General features: G+C 39.5%; 1 protein-coding gene across 2 annotated transcripts in view; it reads left to right on the forward strand.

Moving 5' to 3' along the window:
- The first annotated feature begins 4,767 nt into the window (after positions 1-4,767).
- ATP2A2 (ATPase sarcoplasmic/endoplasmic reticulum Ca2+ transporting 2) overlaps positions 4,768-22,558 on the forward strand; it is a 61,347-nt gene continuing 43,556 nt past the window's right edge. The window contains exons 1-5 of one of the 2 annotated variants that reach the window (XM_077159823.1): positions 4,768-4,942; positions 5,700-5,717; positions 5,809-5,891; positions 15,621-15,725; positions 18,195-18,333. In XM_077159823.1, coding sequence (XP_077015938.1) covers positions 4,825-4,942; positions 5,700-5,717; positions 5,809-5,891; positions 15,621-15,725; positions 18,195-18,333 — 463 coding nt within the window. In that variant the 5' untranslated portion in view covers positions 4,768-4,824. The remainder of the gene's footprint in view (positions 4,943-5,699; positions 5,718-5,808; positions 5,892-15,620; positions 15,726-18,194; positions 18,334-22,558) is intronic. The other variant, XM_077159824.1, reaches the window with a different exon arrangement.

A 22,558-nucleotide genomic window follows, 5' to 3' on the forward strand; every position in this document is an offset into this window, starting at 1 on the left:
GAATGTGGACCTTCCTGGCAATGCGGGACAGAAATCCTAGAATAAGCACAGACTCAGCATCAAGGGATTGAGAAAAACCCTAGAATGAGCTAAGACTCAGCATCAAGGGATTGAGAAAACCTTCTGGACCAAAAGGGGGAAGAGTGAAAGGAGACTGTCAATGGCTGAGAGATTCCAAACAGAGTCAAGAGGTTATCCTGGAGGTTATTCTTACACATTAAATAGATATCACCTTGTTAGTCAAGGTGTAATGAAGAGATTGGAGGGAACTGCCTGAAAATGTAGAGCTGTGTTCCAGTAGCCATGTTTCTTGAAGATGATTGTATAATGATACGGCTTTCACAATGTGACTGTGTGATTGTGAAAACCTTGTGTCTGATGCTCCTTTTATCTACTATATCAACAGAAGAGTAGAATATATGGAATAAAAATAAATAATAGGGGGAACAAACATTAAAATAAATTCAGGTTGAAATGTTAGTGATCAATGAAAGGGAGGGGTAAGGGGTATGGTATGTATAATTTTTTTTTCTGTTTTCATTTTATTTCTTTTTCTGTTGTCTTTTCTTTTTCTGAATTCATGCAAATGTTCTAAGAAATGATCATGATGATGAATATGCAACTATGTGATATTATGAATTACTGATTTTGTATGTAGAACAGAATGATTATATGTTAAGAATGTTTGTGTTTCTTTGTTGTCTTTTTTTTTTATTTAAAACTAATAAAAATTTTTTTAAAAATGTTCTTAATCTTAATCCATTCCTATGGGTGTGAACCCTTCATAAATAGGACCTTTTGATGATGTTGCTTCAGTTAATGTGTGGCCAGACTGATTCAGGATGGGTCTTAACCCTGTTACTGGAGGCTTTATAGAAAAGGCCATAGAAAGATAAGCAAGAGGAATAGCCAGAAGCTGGAAGTCAAAGGAACCTGGAATAGAGAGAAGAACTTCCCCCATGTGAATGGCCATGTGATGGGAAGTCAAGGGCTGCAAGTCGCGGGTAGCCGGCCCCAGTATGTCACAGTCTTCAGGAAGAAAGCATCACCTTGTTGATGCCTCAATTGTGGACTTTTCCTATCTTCAAAACAGTGAGCCAGTAAATTCCTATTTTTAAGCCAACTCGTTGTATGTGTTTATTTTAGCAGCTAGGGAATTAAAACAATGCTCAAAGGGATAGCACACAGAGGAGGGGTTAAAATCATTCAGAGTGGTACCAGAGGGGTAAATGAGAACCAATGTATAGAAGTAGTTAATGGTGGTGGGTTCAGCCCCAAATGAGACTGCTTTAATGAGAGCCGTCCCAGTATGGAATAGGCTGCCTTTTGCAATCTCCATCGCTACACAGGAGGCCTGAAGAGGGTTGCAAATTTGGCTGAGGCCTATTTTGCAAGATGCTCTCTTCTACTGGAACCCCCCCTTTTTTTTTCTTTTCTGTCTTGTTTTTTGCGTTGTAATTTTTTTTTAAATCAGCCTGCCTTTACCAACCAATGTCCTCCTTTATAGATGCCTTTGATCAAATCATGCATCCTTCTAAGTTAGTTTTTCTTCCTTTTCTCTCTCCATCTCTATGAATATAGCTGTAATTCTTGGTGCAAGATAGCTAAAACCCATTCTTGTTTTTTTTAACCTTGCTAAAAAGAAGCAAGTATATTTCAATGCATGAATTAAATCAAGCACAACTTTATTTCTACTTAAAAGAAACTTGAGCCTTTTGCCTTTAGGAAGCTGGGTTTATGGTAAATTTTGGCAACCTATAAACAACATTTCAATATCCCCAATGCAGAGACCGTGAACAGGTTGAGGAAACTAGGGCATAACTGACATGGTAATATAAAAAGGGTTCAACCCCAGACTAAAAATCACACTATTTCAGTTTAAGGGAGTATTCCAGCCAACAGTAAATAGAAAGCTTGCAGAAAATGGTCAATGGGGGTGACAGCAATGTGGTAGCAGCATCATGTGAACTTGCATATTACTTATCTCTGAGAACCTTCCAATGCTATCTGGCTTTGTTTTTGTTGTGAACCTGATTAAAACTTCACAGCCATTCCCATGAGTCAAATAGTTCAGAGACCCTCCCGTTCATTTCAAAGATTGAACTTCAGCCAACATTCACTGAGGCCTTCCAATGGGCAAGGGAGACCCCTTGCAAGTCCCTGATAGTTTGGAGATGGTGGGACTCATTCCTTCAAATAGAAGGCACTCATTTGGTATGCAGTCACTGGTGAGTACATACCAGGACTGTTCTGTGCACCAAGAATGGACAAAATAGGCAAAGCCCCATTCTCCTGGAGCTTCTATCCTAATGGGGAGGGAGACAGGCAGTGAGGAAACAACTAAACCAAAAATACAATATCAGAGATAAATGCTATGAAGTAAATAAAACTGAATAATGTTGGTGCCTGGAGAAGGTAGCCAAGTTCTATAGCCAGCAAAGACTTCCCTGAGGTAGTATGACATAGAACCCAAGAGCTGAATGAGGAGACAGAAATAGGCTTGTGAAGATCTGGGAAGTGCATTCAGGGTCTTCCCTAAGTGAAGGGTCTGAGGCTAGGAGCCTCTGAAGAAGCTCAACCTGGAGGTGCTTACTACCTCAAGCAGAGAGGGGCCCACAGAACCGACACCCAGGATTTTTTTTCAGCCAAGAGAGGTAACCACCCTCCTGCCTGTGGTGCTTCTATCTGCTGCTGAAAGCAACGTGGTGAGGCAGAACTGGTACGAAATGGTGCAGACCTGGTCTCGGAGGGAAAAAGAACCATGATCCACACTCCCAGGAGCTCCTGGAAGAGGCTCTCATCCTGTGACCTAACCAGTTTCCACCTTGCTTCTCTTCGTGCACTGCTATACACTAGAATTTGTTTGTTTGTTTCGTGTAGGGTTATTTTTGGTCCTCTTCCAAGTATCAATCAAAACTGCATGCCAGCCTCCATTCCTTCAAAATAATGAAATGATGTGCCTGATTTTTTTTTCAGTCGGGTAATGCGCTGTGATTTGCATCTACTGAAGGAATTCATTTTAAATCCTGAGGCTGAACATTCTGGGACAAGTTAAGCGATTTTTGCTCTGCTTTTGCTCTTGTGGATGGCACACGATTGCCACAACACTGAAGTGGACTAAATACCTCGTTCTGCAAAACGTTTCCTTTAAAAAGCTACTGTTCTTCGTGAAGCCAATATGTTCACATTTTATTCATAAATTCAATGCAAAGGTCGCTCTCCCGTTAAGTAGTATAACTCTATATTGGCAAAATTTCCTTTATTTTGCTGTTATGTGGAGTTAGCATAGAACTCCCGAGCAAACTATCTGTGGCTTCAGAATAGATTTAGGACTCAAGTCCCTTGGCTTTGGGGAAACTGGGAGCCTAGAAAATAGCCTTTATCTTCTCAATGCCAAAGCCAAGCACCTTACCGCAGCTCTAGCTGCTATTTAACAGTTACAGTAGCATACATAACCTGTGACCTCTAGCAGACATGTATCTCAGCCTCAGTGGGCTCTTCAAAATAATATAAAGCCTGCTCCTCCCCCCCTCCAAAGTGGGATTCCCCGATTGGGGCACCGAGTCGCTGGAGAAGAGCTGGCGTTTGCGCGCGATGGAGCTGTCGGCTGGGGGCGTGGGATGCGGTGTTCCTGAGGCGACAGATGCGGGATTTGGGCTGTGTGGGAAGAGAACTGCGGAATCCCTCCCCTTGGTTCCCAAAGGGGGCTGTGAAAGAGACAAATTAGGATGCTGAGCGCAGCCCTGGAGGCCGAGGGCACGGAGGCGCGCCAAGGACACCAATCGGAGCGCGCCTCGGGGAAGCCCCGGTGGACCGAGCTCCTCGGTTCCGCGGCCTCGCTCTCCCGGCCACCCACCCGGCTCCAGGCAGACCCCAAAGGGCAGTCCTCCGGGGGGCGCCACCGCAGGGGGCCCACAGTGAACGCGCGCTCGCTCCCCACTCCAGGGTTCTGAGGGGGACCGAGCGCCGCAGAAGCCCTCGAACAGTACAGCGGGGCCTTCCGCGAGCCGCAGCGCGCACTGGGCGGGCTCGGCGCGCGCCGGCCTCGATCCGGGTTCCTCCGGGCGGCGCGCGGGAGGGGGCGGGGCCTGCGCGGCGGCGTGGGCGCGAGTCGCGCGGGAGGGCGGAGGGAGCCGGGGGGCGGGGGCGGGGCCGCGCCGCCCGCGCCGCGCTGGGCCCTCTCGGCCAATGAGCGGCGTCCACATGCCGCGGCGGCGGCGAGAGGGGAGGCAGCGGCCGATAAATGCTATTAGAGCAGCCGCCGCGGAGCCGTCCCCGACGCCACCTCCTTCTCCTCCGCCGCAGTTTCCTCCGCCGCTGTCGGGGGCGCGGAGCTGAGGGAGCAAGGCGAGCGCGCCGCGCACCACCCCGCCGCCGCGCCTCCCCCACTCCGTTCCGCCCTCAGGGGTCGGCCGGGTGCCCCCTCCTCGGGCCCGGGTGGGGCCGCAAATCTTCTCTGGAGAGCGGGGAGGGGGCCCGGGGGCCGCGGCCTGCGCTCCCGGCGGGAGGTTGAGGGCGAAGGAGGCCCTCCTTTCTGCCCAGGGGAGGGAGGGTCGGCCGACCCCCACCGCGCCCAGCGGAGCCCGGGGCGGACGCCGGTGAGGCCCGGGCTGCGAGAGGGGTGGTTGTCTGGGGGAGGGGGCGCGGGGTGATTCAGCGCCTGGCGAGGCGGAAGCGGCCGGACGAGGCGGCGGAGGGGGAGCGGCGGCGACCGGCCAGTCCGCGCCTGGGCGCCGGGGGTGGCACGAGCCCGCGGCCCGAGTGCGGGGCCGAGGCGAGGAGGCCGCGGGGACGGGCGTCGAGGCCGGCCGGGCCCCCGCAGCCATGGAGAACGCGCACACAAAGACGGTGGAGGAGGTGCTGGCCCACTTCGGCGTCAACGAGAGCACGGGACTGAGCCTGGAGCAGATCAAGAAGCTCAAGGAGAGATGGGGCTCCAACGGTAGGTGCCCGGCGCCGCGCGGCCCGGCGCGGGCCCGAGAGCCAGGGAAGATGGCTGACCGGGCTCCACCTCGTGGGTCTCGGCTCGGCGCCCGCCGGGGGCTGCCTGCGGCGGCGGCGGCGGAGTTGAGGCCAAGGCTGGGGCGGCGTGCTCACCCCTCGGGTGCGGGACTGCGTGCTGAGGGCCCCGGGGCCAGGGTGGAGCCGAGCCGCGCGGGGTCCTGAGTCTCCGCTCCAGCCTTGGCGTCTTGACCTTTCCGGCACGCCGCCTGCACGGTGGCTGCTCCCCACCAGCTGCCGACCCGGGTGGAGAGAGGGAGGGACGGACGGAAGAACGAACGAGGCGCCTGCAGCTGGGCTGAGTCCTGCGAGACGTTTTCTCGTCCCCAGCCGGTTTATGAGGCGTCGCTGTAGTTGAGGGAGCCTGTCTCTGACCATTCTTGTACTACCCAAAGTTACACATCTGGCAGAAGTGATGACATAGCTGAAATGACTTCTCATTTCAGGAACCCAGTTTTGACTTTCCTCCTTGGGATAGACAGAAGGTTATCAGTTTTTAAAGTAATGTGTACTTTCTCGGGGTCCCATTTTAGTATGCTTTTTCTTAAAAGATTGATGAAGATTGATATAGCTAGGTCTTGCTTCCAAAGACACCGTGGTTTGTAAATTTTAGCAATTCTCTTTAAGAAGGGCAGAGTGCTAAAACATTTTCTTCCCTCCTCCCGACACGTTGCCTGGCGATTTTCTACATTCTGCAGAGTTACCGGCTGAGGAAGGTGAGTAATTTTAAGATGTTCTTTTTTTTTTTTTCCCTTTGTGTGTTGATGTTAAGATGACAATTGCAACAAATCTGTTTGTTTCTAACAGGAAAAACCTTGCTGGAACTTGTGATTGAGCAGTTTGAAGACTTACTAGTTAGAATTTTATTGTTGGCAGCATGTATATCTTTTGTAAGTATAAAGAGATTTATTTTTCCTCTCAGGGAAAGTTGGGAATGTTCCATAGATGAAAAACCAGAAAATAAATACTGTGTTCAGTGGATGAAAACATTATATCTGGAGATTTGTACTGTCTCCGTGTTAAAAGCACATACACAACACTAAACAACCTAGGTATTTTCGCATTATAACAAAACACTGGAAGCCATGCATGTTCGGAAAACATCTAATTACTGATGGTCACGGTGCAATTATAAATTGTTCCTACATGCAGCAGGGTCTTATAAAATCTTGTGGTTGATTGGGCTTTTAGTACCCAAAAGTTCTTCATTGGGAGGACTTTGCTCTTTGGGTTCTTCATTGTTGTCCTGTTGTAAGATCATATTAAGATGATATTGGGTGCTCTGTAGTCTGTAAATAGAACTTACAAAAGGAATCTTCCAGTTGCTTTCCCTGCCTGGTAATGGCAAGGTGACAGTTGTTCCTGACAGTGACAAGAATGATGACGGCAGTGATGGCACCACAGTTGACCAAATTTGGTCACTGACCTTTATGGTGGTATATTTATCTAAATTGGACCCCTGTCTTGAGTGACTCCTAGGTTGAGAGAACAGGGTTTAGTGCAGTTGGTTTTAAATCTGAAAAGAAACACACACACACACACACACCCCGCAGTATTGTGGGTTTTTTTCACTGTTATGTCCTTATCTGCTTGAGTCCTTTACGGTTGCTAAGAAACTGGTGAAATGCAAAGAACAATAGCAGAAGAAAGGTGGTAGGGAAGAGGGAGCAAGAGGGTGAGGATATTTCTAGGTTATTAAATATTTCTTTGTTTGCTACTGATTTTTCATTGCCTTTTTCTGTCTGAGCAGTAGACTTCTGGGTAAATTCAGGCACAGATTTTCCTAATCCTAACTAATAGCACTGAAAATGCCTTTTGTTCTTAAATTAGAGTATTTTATTGCAAAAGCGATGATGGGAAATGAAATTCATATAGTGCAATATTTTTTCATGCTTTGCAAAATTGACACAGCTTCACAGTTTGTATGCTTGTAGGCAAGCCCGAGGGATCTACCTCAGTTTATGACAATTCTATGCTCAATCTTTAAGTAGGCAGTAGCAAGAACTGAACATTTGGTATAATTTTGTGCATAAGTCTCATAGTGTACCAAGCCAAGTGATGTGAAGTCATTAATAATTCACAGCCCCCAATTCAAGAGACTTTCTCTGAATTTCATTGAATGAAATTGTGAGAGTCTCACATTAGCAAATCACTCAGCGTACTGATTCACCCTACGTTACTTATCTTTCCTTGATTTAATCCTAAAAAAATTTCCCCAGCTGGTAAATGGCTGTTTTTTTACCAATTACGATTGAGTAGAGCTGTTTGATAAACGAGAGTTTCAGTATCTAACCGTGGGTAAAAACAAGTGTTAGGTTTAGGTTAATATATTTCTGTCTGTGTTGGCTACGTAATTCATTCTGAAATAGTTTCAGCTTGTTCTGACAGATAAGTTCTGGGGTCCAGTAAGATCTTCAGGGTCCTTTTAGAAGTTGCTGTGTTTATATATATACAAGCCAGAGGTAAAATAAATTTTTACGGAGTTATTCTCCATTGTAACTGAAAGCAGTGTTGGAAATATGTTACAAAAAAGCTTTTGGCTATTTGGATTGTATTGGGTCCTTGACTAATTTGAGTGACATTAGAAGTATGCGATTTTTATTTGTTTTAAAGTAAAATTTTCTAAGCAATTTCAAATATGTTTTAAAATAAATGCTTTAAATTTTGCTGTAAGGTAGAATGCTTGTTTTTTAGAGCTTTATAGAGCTATATTTTTGAAGTTGAAATTTGAGTGTTACAGTTTTAGTTTTGTGGGTTGCTAAATAGCACAAGTTATGTGTTTAAAAGCCATTTTACTATAAACATCATGTTATAATTTGCTTTGGTTTATTTGACCAAGAAATTGTAGATACGAATAAAACCTGTTTTGTTGATTTTCTTTGTATGAAATTGGCACTGCTACAGTGTACTTCACCTTTTCATTCCTCATTTCTTTATCCTTTTAAAGGTGGAGTGCAGACTTTTTTAAATGGTAGTCAGTTTATTCCGGTTTAACAGTTAAAACGTAAAATATTCACGTTATTTTGGAGAAATGAGTAGGTACCTTTCACAATACAGATATTATTCATTTTCAGGTTCTGCTCAAGTTAAAAGGATCTATTAGGCTTAGTGACTTATTTCAATATCAAACTCAGTAGTAAACTGTTAACCATAGTTAATATTTTGCTATAGGAGAAAAGTAGAAAACTATATTAATGTTTCACATTTGTGACCTGTGGGGATAAACTTTGATTTGTAATATTCACCAAAGTAGTTTTTTTTTTTTTTTAAGGTTTTGGGTTGAAAGAAGTGATGTATACATCTCCTACATATGCAGTAGCATTAGAAATTTCTTAATTAGACATTCAAGGCACTCTGTCATGTCACGTGGTCTTTTCCATCCTTTTGGTTATCAACATTGCCCTTCACCTAGCATCATGTAGTTGCTTAACTGGAAGGCCTGCTCTTCTTCCCTCCCCTTCACTACTTTGTCAGGTGTATATTAAACACCTGTTACATGTCATAGGCAATGGGATACAGCAGTGAACAAAATGGACAAAGTCCCTGACCTAGCCAATGGAGAGAGATGATAAACAAGTAAAATATATAATCTGTTGGTGATAATAGTATGGTGGAGAAAAAGGAATGAGGATAAGGAAGTATAGAAAGCAATATAATTTTTAAGTAGGGGTGGTTAGTATAGGCCTCTGAGAAGGTGATAACTTGAGAAAAGACCTGAAGGAGCAGTAGGGCTGTCCTTGTTTTACTTGCAAGGCCTTCTCTGGTAACACACTTTGCACAGGTTTTCTTTACCCTCCACTCCTGTTCCCCAACTCTGCCACTTAGATTCACCCTAAAATACTAATAAAACTTTGTAACTTTTGGCACTTCTCACTTTTCACTTATATTTGTATAATTTATGTATGTCTTTTCTTACCGGACCTCTTGAAAGGGATTCTTTATTTTTATAGGCTCTAGGTTAGCACTTTGAATTTAGAAGGCAGTTAAATCTTTGGATGAACTTGTGTAGGTGGTATTTTCTTTGGTTGTTTCAGAACTATATAACGTCGATATTGCTATGCACCGCTTCTAAAAAATTGTTCTTTACTGTCTTTTAATTTCTAAAAACAAAATAATGTAATGGGCAATTTACAAATTGGTTTCCTGGGATTTATTTAGGGCATTCCTAAATAAATAAATATATATATGTATAAATATATATATATATTTTTTAACAGCTGAAAGACTGTTTCCCACACCAGAAAGTTACCCTAATAGTTAATAGTGACCTTATTTTTTTCATTTTTGTGAAGTGTTTAGTTTCTTTTTCTTAAATTTAATTTTGAGGTGAGTTTCTTCATTCATTGAACAAGTATTTGAGTGCTCAGAGACACTGTGCAAGTTGCCGAGGGTAGGAGGGGCAGGATGTGGTGTCCTTAATCTTGGCTTAAATCTGTCTGTGGTCTTAAGAGTGCATCCCATTGTCCCCACCGGTAGAGAAGGAAATTGAGTTGCAGTATTATGATTTTTCCCCAGTTTACACTAGTACACACCTTTTTAACTTGGATTAAGATTAGCTTTATTCATGAAACTACTGTCTGGTGTCTTTTGACTATTCTGTTGGACATTAAGGTGCTATGTTGAGATCAGGTTTGATAGCCATTGGAAGAAACCTTATCAACCCTAGCTAAGCTGCCTAAATTGTGTTTAGTATTCAGTTAGCCTGTGGTTACTTTGAATACATTTGGCAAATTTGACACTTAAACTTGCTGGCTAACACTAGCCCCAGTAACAGTAACTACCGTTACTATATTAATAGTGCAAAAAAAGGGGAAGAAGAAAGTGTTCAGTTTGTGCCTAAAATTACACTGCAGAAGTATTTTTCAATTGATTCTGTTTATGAAGTTGGTTGTTTGCTTTCTTCAGTTCATAAATTGCCACTTAGAGTTTTGTTCCCTTGAGATTGTATGCGATCTTTCTATATTCTTTCATGCATTCAGTAAATATATAGAGAGTATCATCCATACTAGACACCTAGGGATATAATAGTAAATAGAAGACAATAAAAACAGTTAATCCTTAATATTCAGCCTATTCTTAATTTTTTTAGGCACCACTCCATCAGTCCCCATAAACTTAATTTAACTTCTGACTGTAGTGTAATTCTAATAGGCTGTCTTGCATTTTACTAATAATGTGTCATATCCAATTTCCCTCCACATTTCCCTGCCTCCCCTCATCTTTTTTCATTAGCATCTTCCCACCTGTACAACACAAGAGAAGTTTTCTTATCAATAAAACATAACTGAAGGATTGTACAATTGATCTGAACATAATTGATTGATTTTTGCCAGTTAATTAAGCATAATTGAACTTAATTTGGGCTATAATATTTAATTCTTTGGATTATATGTGTTTTCAAAATAGGGGTTTTAAAAAAAGTATTCAGGAAATTGGTGGTTGTCAGTTTTAAATAAAGGCTCAGCACCTTCCCTCTATCCTAAAAGATTTGTCCACTAGTTTCTTATCAAGCAATAATTAGTATATCACATTTTGCTGTAGAACCTTTAAATACGTGAATACTTGTGTTGACATCAACGTTTGAAGTCATATAGTAGAAGGAAAGACTACAGCGTAAGAATTAGGATTATTGATAAATGCCACACACATTTCTTTTTCTTAAATTTTTTTTAAGTAGCTTTATTGAAGTGTAACCACATATGATAACACTCCATCCAAAGCACTGTCAGTGGGAACCACACATAAAGGTAGATACTTGCTTTGATAGTCCTATTGCTGCTTGCCTTAGTCTTTTCCAATGTCCCGGCTGTTCTGGGATATTGCTTTAAGTTTGTTCCTCGTGCCTAGCTGCCAAGAGGAAAATTCATACCAGCTTTAACAAGGTGTGAAGCTTATCTTACAGTTGCTAATGCCTCACTGACCTTTTGGAAAGGTCCTAGTTACTCTTCAAGTTGAGCAATTTTTCTCCCCCACGAGCTAATTAAGTTTCTTATTTCTGATAGTTTCTCCCTGGCGAATGTTTGAAAAGCTAGTATCAGAGCAGCTGTGGTCTTGCCTCTATCAAAATTTATAACTTCCTAAAGAAGTTTTCATTCTGGCATTAGGTCTGGCCTTAACACCAGGAATGCCCTTTTGAAAGCTTCCAGCTTCATTTGCCGTATTTGTTCTGGGTTTCTGCCTGTCCTGGTTTACTGGCTGTTGGTGGTAATTGGCCCCTGTCAGCAAGCCCCCCTCACCCTTGGTCCTGGTGCATCGTGGTTGGTATTTCTCATTAATTTGTTGTTACTCTCTTTATATGCAAAGTATGTGTTGAACTTTGCCTTCATTTCCTGGTTGTCTGCCATTTGTGTAAAAGCTCTCATCATATTATTCCAGTAGGCACAAATGCATTGCATGTACTCAGTTTCGTTTTTCCCGTAAAACGTTTCTGAGAATATATAAAAGTATATCTAAAATGAGTACATTCGTTCTTCACTAAATAGATCGTTTAAAGACATTGTGTGAAATATGCAAACATTTTAAAAACATCTTTAAAAACCTCACAAGCCCTATCACCCAGATTGAATCAGCATATCTATTTTTTTTTTTTTAACATGGGCAGGCACCGGGAATCGAACCCGGGTCCTCTAGCATGGCGGGCAAGCATTCTTGCCGCTGAGCCACCGTGGCCCACCCAGCATATCTACTTAACACTTTTTCTGGATTGGCAGTTATTCCACAAAAAATTTTTTGTTTTTTGCTTTTTTTACCATTTAGACTTGCTGTTTTGCTATTCCAAGAGTCATTGTGTTGTATTCTTTTTACTACCAATGGGTGCTCAGTTATGAAGTATAGTGTGGCTCTTCTATTTTTTTAATTTTTAAAAATTTTTTAATGGTTCATAGTATCAACATAGCTATGCACTTAGCATCACAATCAATTTTTTTGTGTGTGTGAAAAATAACATATATACAAAACAATAAATGTCAAAGCACATCACAACAGTCAGTTGTAAAACAGATTTCAGAGTTTGGTATGGGTTTCAGTTCCACAATTTTAGGTTTTTACTTCTAACTGCTCTAAGATACTAGAGACTAAAAGAAATATCAATATAATGATTCAGTAATCATACCTGTTTGTTAAACACTACCTTCTCTGTATCACTTCACCATCACCTTTGATCTTTCTTCCACTGTTTAGGAGTATTTGGGCTATATCCATTCTAACTTTTTCATGTTAGAAGGGGCTGTTGATAATATGGGATAGGGGGATGGAATTAGCTGGTGTTCTGGAGAGGCTGGCCCCCATTGCATTTCAGGACTTAATTGGTCCAGGGATCCATCTGGAGTTGGTAGGTTTCTGGAAAGTTACTCTAGTGCATGGAACCTTCATAGAATCTTATGTAAAGCCCTAGATGTTATAAGGATTGACAGGAATAGTTTGGGCTGGGGTTTGACAAGCCATGATAGGGAGCAATATCTAACTGAAGCTTGCATAAGAGTGACCTCCAGAGTAGCCTCTCGACTGACTCTGTTTGAACTCTCTCAGCCAATAATACCTTATCTGTTACACTTCTTTACCCACTTTTTTTCAGGATGGCATTGTTGATCCCATGGTGCCAAGGCCATGCTCATCCATGGGAGTCATCTCCCATGCTGCCAGGGAGACTTTGACTCCTGGATGTCATGACCTACGTAGGGGGCAGGACAATGATTTCATTTGCAGAATTGGGCTTAGAGAGAGATAGGCCGTATCTGAGCAACAAAAGAGGTCCTCCAGAGGTGACTCATAGACATACCTATAGGTAGGCTAAGCTCCTCTGCTATATACATAAGCTTCACAAGAGCAAGCTTCAAGATCAAGGGCTTGACCTATTGATTTGAGTGTCCCTAATGTTTGACACAGTATCAGGGGTTTTTATCCTTGTGGTAAAGTTTAATAGTTCCATATTTTTTTTCCCATCCGCAAAAGGGACTTTGCCAATATTTTTAATTATTTCTGTAATATACCCTGGGATGTATCCAGGCATTACATTAAACTAGTAATAAAGGAAGGCCCTCGTTCTTATTCTGGGCTCCCTGTGTTTGGATTGCTCAAATGATCTATCCAGACAGATTGAGTTAGATTATGTGCCACAGAAAATTTATATTCTAGACAAAATAAGCCTTTCTTCCTTTGGTCTCAAAGAGTATATGAGATTCTGAAATATAGACAATGTCTTCTTACCCCTGTATTTAGAATTACCTTAATCCTGACCTGATCAGCTTTGTTCTTATCTCTAAATACCAGGTTATACATGTATTAAGCAGCCTCTCAAAATCCAGAAATAAGTTACCACTGTCAACTAAATGTGACTGCTATAAGAGTTTGCAATCTAGGCCCCGGTTTTCTTACAAGTATTTTCTAAATGAGACATACAATATTTGCTCTTTTGTTTCTAGCTGATTTTGCCTCACCAAATGTCCCACAGTTTCATTCACAATGTTGCATACCTCACAACCTCCTTTTTTAGTAGCACAATATTTAATCATATATATCTATCATCGTTTGTCGATTTACTTCTCAGGCAATGCATCCTTCAGCTACCTGCATTCATTGGGTATCATGTGAAATGTCCGAAGTACACAGTCTATCAACACGCTCAATTTTAGATAATTTCATTGTTCCAAGAGAAAGATAACCAATAAACACACTCTCACCAAATAGAAAATACATACCTCCCCTTGGTGCTTGTCCTTCCCGTTATGTACCACTGGTGTTGCTATGGTACTGTTGATGTTTTCCTGTTAAGCATAGCCCATGACATACAATAGCAGTTTCCCCCTCATACCCTGAACGTATACACTCTTTGTACAAGATTCATACCTTTGCAGTAGTTCATGCAGGAACTTACTTATGTTTTAGTATTAATGTGTGGGACACATGAATCTAGACAGCCCCTTTCAATTATGTTCACCTTCAATAGGGTAATACTTAAAGACCCACTAGTGAACCACTTTGACGTCTGTCTATTCTTTTCCATTTGAGTTCAACCTCCGTAGCTGATTGTTCACCCATTTCAAGCTTCCGTGTATCTCTAGGTCCCCTATATTTTGTATTATAAGCCTCTGGTTTTACCTTTACCATGGTCATAAAAGTGAAATCATACAGTATCTATCCTTTTGTATCTGGCTTATTTCACTCAGCATTATGTCCTTAGGGCTCATCCATCTTGTCCCGTGCTTCAGGAAGTCATTTTGTCTTGCTGCTGCATAATATTCCTTTATATGTGTATACCACATTTTGTTAATCCACTGGTCTGTTGATGGGCACTTGGATTGTTTCCATCTTTTGGCAATTGTGAATAATGCTCCTGTGAACATGGTGTGCATATGTCTGTCACTGCTTTCAGCTCTTCTGGGTATATGCTGAGTCACTACTGGTGACCCTGGGTATATGCAGGGTCATAGGGCAACTCGATACTTAATTTTGTAAGGAATTGCCAAACTGTCTTCCTTAGCTGTACTGTTACACATTCACACCAGCAGTGCATAAGTGTCCCAGTTCTCCACATCCTGTGCAACATTTGTAGTTTCCAGTTTTAATAGTAGCCATTCTTACAGGTGTGAAGTGATTCCTAATTGTAGTCTTGATTTGCATTTCCCTTAAAGCTCATGAAAATGAGCATCTCTTGTACTTTTTAGCCGTCTGTATTTGTTCTTCAGAAAAATGCCTCTTTATGTCTTTAGCCCATTTTGTAATCAAATTGTTGGTTCTTTTGTTGAGTTTTAAGATTTCTTTATGTATACAGGATATCAAGCCTTTATCCAATGTGTGATTTTCCAAGTATTCTCTCCCACTGGGTTGGCTCCTTCTTTACCTTTTTGACGAAGTCTTTTGAGGCACAAAAGCATTTGATTTTGAGGCGTTCCCATTTATCTATTTTTTCGTTTGTTGCTTGTGCTTTGGGTGTAAAGTTTATGAATAGCTTTTAAATCTCAACGGGATTATGGTTGTGAACTAAAAGTTTAATCGTCTGCCCATTTTTCTTGGGGCTGTTTCTGTGTCCATTTATAACATTTTTGGACTTACGTCATCTCTGAAGTGTTGTATTAATGTACGGAATGTCATATGGAGGATAGTTTTCAAAATACATTCCCGATTGCAGTAATTCTGGGGGGACTTTCAGTAATTAATGCGACTAGAATTAAAGTGGGAATTAACGGTTTATCTAAAATTTTATTCAATTATCAAATTGTTTTTACTGTTATGCCACATATGACTATCATTTGATATGAATATTAAGCACATCAACCTGGGTGTTGATGATAGAATCGAGAATTTGTTTTATTTCTTCTGAATACATATAAAATGCATGGGATTTATTTCCTCCAAAAAGTGTTTTGTATGGGTTCTAGAATGGAATTATGAGACAAAAAAAAAAAAAAAACTTTAAGACTGTTATTAAGAAGTTGTATAGTTTTGACTCCTGAGAATTATTATGAACAAGACATAAGTAGTTGTTTATATCATTCCTTTCTGCCACTGTTTATAGGGAAGGTGAGAAGATTTTATATATTGTGATTCCTTTAGTGCCAACTACTGTAAATTGATACTAAGCCTAAAAACAACAATTTTGACACCTGCTATTTCTCTTTTAGGTTTTGGCTTGGTTTGAAGAAGGTGAAGAAACAATTACAGCCTTTGTAGAGCCCTTTGTAATTTTACTTATATTAGTAGCCAATGCAATTGTGGGTGTGTGGCAGGTAAGCAAAAATTCCTGTACTGTTAAATTTTAGTAATGTGTGTAAGCAATTTAAATTATGTTAACCTTTCTAGTATATGTTTTTCCTGATATGTTGACTAGAAATGTCTCTGGAAAGCCTATATGTAAATTTTTTTGTCCATTAATTTATTTAATGGCAAAATTTTATGCCTCTTTGATACATACTTTGTTGTCAAAATTGTTCATCATTCTTCGTGGTAGCATCTTGTTAACAGTGGATGAGAGAGAAGCTACTTAACAGGGAAACCAGAAAATTTGAGAGCCAAAACTATCTTTATATTTCGTCACTGCTCCCTGTGATAAGTTTCATGAATTCAGTGTCATCTCTTTTATTCTTCTTGCATTTTTTGTGAGGTTGGCTATGAAAATTATGTAAGTTCTCAATTGTTCCACCTGCAGAACACACTCCAGGCTGTTTTCCCTCAGTTGTCTATGCCTTTCTTACTCAACGAATGTAAACTAATTTTAATACAGAAGCATAAAGCAATTTCTTTTTCCCCATTAAAATAATTGTTCTGTGGATATCTAGTTGAAGACCTAAACTTTTCTAGACTGTTGATCTGTTGGGTTTTTGGAGAGATTTTAACAGGCTGTGACACCAGTAATACTTCAAATTCATTTTAAGTATTGATCTTAATTTTAACTTTTTAATGGATGTATTCACCCTTTTGAGGACTGAAATAAAGTACATCTGTCATTCTTGGTCCAATCAGTTGTAAACTTCTAATCTTGTTGAATTAATCAACTTGAAAATCTCCATGTGAGGGCCACCTGGGAAAATGATAGCCTACGAGGAAGAACTTCTTGTGGTGTATTTTTTACTGGTTAATTTTTTTCTATAAAAGACAAGTTTGTGAACATTGAAGTAGAAATAATCCCCTTACGAATTATTTAGGCAAAAGAAACAATATATTACAGCATTAAATTTTCCTCTTCCAAGCTAGTAATCTATATATTTTTTATTATAATTATGCCAGTTGCCATGGTGCACAATTTAAGCAATTCTTATTTTATCTTTTTAATGACCTTGTAAAGCAGATGATACTCCCATTTATCATGTCTCATATTGAGGTTCACGGCAATTCTGTGACTTTATCGAAGGTCATATACAGCTTAGTTCGTAAAAGTATCTGAAATTTGAACCCAGGCCCAGGCTGATCTTAATTCTAAAGTAAAATTTCACAGTTTTCACAGGACTTTCAAATTTGCCTTAGGTTTTTTAAAAAATAATATTCCTAGGTCTTAGTTCTGTATACATAGTATGCAGAATGGTATAAGCAGTATTTGACAGCTCTTACTTTCTGGAGATAAGAGAAATTATAATTGTTATATAAGGTAGCATTGGAGTGTGAATTGTATACCATTTCTGACCAGTGTCATGTAGGAAGGCTTCTTAGGGGAGGTGGTGAGCATTTGGGCCTGTACAGTTTTGTGGAGGGTGGGAAGAGTATTCTAGAGAAAGAGTGGCATGAGCAGGAAAGTACAAAATGTATTTGAGGAACGACATACCAGTTTGGCTAAAAGGTTTGAGTAGGAGATATATAACTGGATAGCTGAACTGGATAGGGTTGTACAATTTTTAAAGCTAGATAAAACTTTAGAAATCCTCCGAGTTATCCTTTTGTTTCTAGTAAGGTAGGTAGGTATATTTGAATTATCCAAAGTTGACCTGTTGATTATGTTGTCTATTTGGATCATTCATTTCTCTTCCTTGCTTCCTACACTAAATATTCCTTTTGATAGTTTGAATTGAGGAAGTGGGGTTGGGTGGAAGACTTTTTTTGGGGGGGAGAGACTTTTTTTAATTAGAAGTAGGTTTATAGAAAATATACCTCCCTAATACACAGTTTTCCCTTTAATTAATACTTTGATTTAATGAGGCACCTTTGTTACAATAATGATGAAATAGCATTAGTATAATTAGGCTGTTAACACAGTCTGTTGTTTACATTGGGGTGCATAGGTTATGTTGTCTAGTTCTATGGTTTTTAAAAAATTTTTATTCTACTAACATATAAAGAACCTAAAGTTTCCCCTTTTAACATTCACATATATAAAATTCAGTAGTTTTGCTTAGGTTCACAGTGTTGTTCCACCATCACCACAATCCATAACCAAAACTTTTCCACCACCCCAAACAGAACCTGCCAATTGGGGGAGACTTCTTAAGTGATTTTGTTTGGCCATCTTTGTCCTTAGTGTCTGAGGTACATACACATCTTTTTAAGTGTATGCTGTTAATTTAAGTGTCTTTGCTAATTTTTGTAAAATGCTTATTACCTTAAAATGTGACTTGTTTAATACAAACATCATTAATGAGCTCCTCTTTTTTTGTTGTTGTTTTTCCTTTAGATTAGAACTCTAAAATTTGATTCTTTGGACTAGATATATCTACTTGCAGTGGCAGATAATGTTTTAATACTTTTATCTTATGTTTGCTTTTTTACAGGAAAGAAATGCTGAAAATGCAATTGAAGCCCTTAAGGAGTATGAGCCTGAAATGGGCAAAGTATATCGACAGGACAGAAAGAGTGTACAGCGGATTAAAGCTAAAGACATTGTTCCTGGTGATATTGTAGAAATTGCTGGTGAGTCAGTTGGGTCTGTTGTCTTGTTTTATTTTAGATTGTTTTTGTTGTTGTTTTTTAAGTGAAATGGTAATTTATTGGTTGGTGTAATTAAAGAGTTGGCAGTGTTGACTTCAGATGAGGTTTGGATACACTTTGACCAGGTCCTAATTTCTTATGTCTTTTTATGTCAGTTTCTTTTCCTTGTGTTGTTTAATTTGCAGGTTGGTTCTTTTCTTTTCCATTCGAGATGGCTGTCAGTAGTCCCTGGGATTATATAGGCTTTCTTTTATTATTAATTTTTTTCTTTTTTAACTTTTTGTATTGCATAGTATAACCTATATACAAAGCAAAGAAACAAAATAGCAGTAGTTTTCAAAGCACTCTTCAACAAGTAGTTACAGGACAGATCCCAAAGTTTGTCATGGGCTACCATATGATCCTCTCATATTTTTCCTTCTAGTTGCTCCAGAATATAGGAGACTAGAGGCCTTAAATATTTTTTTATCATCACAATCGACTTTTTCTCCTTTCGTGTGTGAAAAATAACATATATACAAAAAAACTATAAATTTCAAAGCACAGTACCACGATTAGTAGTAAAACATACTTCAGAGTTTAACATGGTTACAATTTCACAATTTTAGGTTTTTACTTCTAGCTGCTCTAAAATACTGGAGATTAAGAGATATCAATTTAATGATTCAGCATTTGTTAATTTTATTCTTTAATGCAATTTTATTGAGATATGTTCATGTACCATTAGATTGTATTTCTGAATGTTGTCAATTTCTCAGGGCTTGTAATTTAAAATAATTGTCCTCTTATGTGTAAATTATTTTACAAATTTTAGTGCCATCCAATCGATGATGTTTTTCTGTAAAATAATTTTGAAGTGTTTTGGCACCTTCCTCTCTGTTTCTTTTTTTAACGAATGTTTTGAATTATACTTGTTTATGTACTATAAATGAGAATACTAGTACTAGAGAGGTGATGAATTGACAGAAAATACTGTGTGTTTTAGTTTGTTATACCTGCTGGAATGCAATATATCAAAAACGGAATGGCTTTTAAATGGGGAATTTATTAAGCTGCAAGTTTACAGTTTAAAGCCTGTGAAAATGTCTAAATTAAGGTACCAGATAAAGTTACCTTAACTCCAAAGAAGGGGCTGATGACGTTTGGCTTTCTCTCAGCTGAGAATGCACATTGGGACGTCTGGTAGCTTTCTCTCCCGACTTCTTTTTTCATGAAGCTCCCTTGTGGGCATTTTTCCTTCTTCATATCCCAAGGTCTCTGGCTGTGTGGGCTGTATTGACCCTGAAGCTTTTTCTAAGTGATTCCTTTTTAAAGGGTTCCAGTAAGCAGCCCACCTTGAATGAATGGAGACACATCTCCATGGGAACCATCTAATTTAATCAAAAGTTACCACCCATGTCTCCATGAAAACAATCAGAAAGATCCCACCCAGCAATGTTCAGTGAGGATTGAAGAACATGGCTTTTCTAGGGTACACGGCAGTTTCAAACTGGCGCAAAGCCACTCCAGTATTCTGACAGATTGCTTATTGCAGTTAAAAGCTGCAAGAATAGTAAGAGAAGTCCCACCTAGCCTTCACCCAGATTTTACAAATGTTAACATTTTATCACGTGTGCATTATCATCTTGTGTGTCTGTCTGTATGGACACATTTTAGTCAGAACTATTTTAGAGTAAACTGCAGGCATGATGCGTTTTTTACTCCAAAATAAAAGTGTTTATTTCCTAAAATTGAGGACATTCACTTTATAATCTTGTACAATCTTCAAAATGAGTAAATTGGTATCATACTATATCTAACCTATAGACCTTATTCAGATTTTCCCAGTCGTCCCAATGTTTTTTTGTGCATTTTTTTTCACTTTTTATTTTGAAATAATTTCAAACTTATAGGACAGTTGCAAAAATAATACTCAAACCAATACAGAAAACTGATGTACCCCCTACCCAGATTTACTAACTTTTAACATTCTTCCACATTTGTTATATCTTTCTATTGATCATCTATTTTTTCTCAACATTTGAGCATACCTCAATATGATTCATAGTATATACATCATGCTCCTTGAATACATAATGTTTTCATTTATATTTCTTAAGAAGAATAGTCACTTATGTAATCACATTAGTATAATTATCAAGTTCAGGGAAGTTAGCATTGATATAAAGCATGCAGTCTATATTCTACAGTGTTTTTTACAGCAAAGAATATTTGAGATAGGAAATGGGGGTGGGATGGGCAGGCCTAGGTTACAGAATTAGAGATGCTGGCAGGATTTCTAATGCTGGTGACTGTACTGTGTGGTGGTGCTGCTAGTAACTGAGAAAGGCACTGAGAAAAATAGTCTTCTTTCCACTAAGGTATATTTGGTGGGTGGGGTTGCAGACAACATTGCTTAAATCTTAAATAAAAGATTCCGTTTGTGTGTGTTCCAGTTCTCCAGTTTCATCTGGTAATATAAATTTAGAATATTTTAAACATTTTAATGTTTTAGCCTATTTCAGTGCCTGTTGAAGACTGAAGAGTACCCAGTGTCTGTTTTAGTTTGCATAGGCAGATGACAGTGGTAAACAGCTTCAGAAAAAAGTGAATTTAATGCTTCAAGTCATCTTCCCATTTGAAGAAATTAACACTAGGGTTGACTTCTCTTTGAAGTAGGTGCTTTAGATTTGTTTTCCTTTGAATCTTCCATTTTTTCCCATCTCAGTGAGTTACTCTAAACACCTAGTTAACTGAGAAAGAAACCTTGGTGTCATTCTGATTCTTCTCTCTCTTATCTGCCAATCCATCTCTAAAACTAGTTGGTTCTGTCTACAAAATATACCCAAATTGGTGAACTTCATTTCCTCAGTGACCACACTAGTCCAGGCATCACTTTGCACTGGCACTGCTATAGCCCTTGTTGTCTTCTGCTGATCCATTCTTTGCACAGTGGCCAGAGTGCTTTCTTTCTTTCTTTTTTTTTTATTTTTATTTATTAACATACCAACATACAAACATGAACGTTCTTACCTTATATGATCATTCTGTTCTACATATATAATCAGTAACACAATATCATCACATAGTTGTATATTCATCATCATGATCATTTCTTAGAACATTTAGAGTGGTTTCTTAAAGGTCATGTCACTTATTTATCTCCTAAAACCCTTGGTGTCTTTCCTGTTGCCTCTGAAATATAACAGATCCTTTATTTGACAAAAAAAAGATCTTGCATTGTTTCATTCCTCTTTTTTTTTTGACTTCATCTTAGGCCACTTCTTTTTTCTTTGGGGCGGGGGGTGCGTGGTCTGGGAACCGAACCCAGGCCTCCCGCATAGAAGGTGAGCATTCTAGCACTGAGCCACCTGTGCGCCTGCCACTCCTGTTTGCTACAGCCATACAGACCTCTTTTTTTTTTTCTCAGTTTTCAATACCATCAATCTTTCCTGACCTTTTTTTGAGAGGTTAGGCGTATTTTATGTAGCTTGTTAAGTGCACAGATCTCACAGTGACATAGCTTTGGTTATAACCTGGATCTACCTGACAGTTCTTGCCCACTGTGAAATTTCAATCCCCTATAAATAGTATTTCTTTTTAAATTTATTTGCATTTTTAATGCATAGAAATATGATTGGGAAAACAGTAGGATACTTTTGAATGAAAAATCTTAAAACTTTTATGGGCTAAGTGGAACAGGAATGCAAGATAAAAGAATTCATGTTAGTATACTTTTCTAATCAACTTAAATGTTGTATTTCATGGTCTAGGAAAGGCAACCCTTGGTTGATCCATAGTGTGTGTAACCTAAGATTCTAAGTTTTCCAGTCTGCTGGCATATCCCTTTTAATAATAATAAAAAAGGACATAGTATTAAAAACAAATGAGTTTAAATCTCTTTTCTTAGGTGAACTATACTAATAGTTAACTGTTCTAAGCAATAGACACACTTAAATCCATTCTCCTTTGTCCTATTTCTGAATTCTTCATGAAGAATGCCAACATGTCATTAAAGCCTTTACCACTTTTTTCCTTCACTTCCCCACCCCCACCCCTCATTACTAATTTCGGAAAACATAGGCAGTGCTTTGACATTGGGCTCTTACATAAGACTCGTCTTGAATTTTGACCATTCTAACTGAGGAATGCAGAACAGGTGATAGCTAGTTTTAAGTCAGTACGGGCATTTTATAAAACACTGTTGTCAAACTAGTATGGTCAGTGA

This window comes from Tamandua tetradactyla, chromosome 5, assembly GCF_023851605.1.
Source record: "Tamandua tetradactyla isolate mTamTet1 chromosome 5, mTamTet1.pri, whole genome shotgun sequence".
Taxonomy (NCBI): Eukaryota; Metazoa; Chordata; class Mammalia; order Pilosa; family Myrmecophagidae; genus Tamandua; species Tamandua tetradactyla.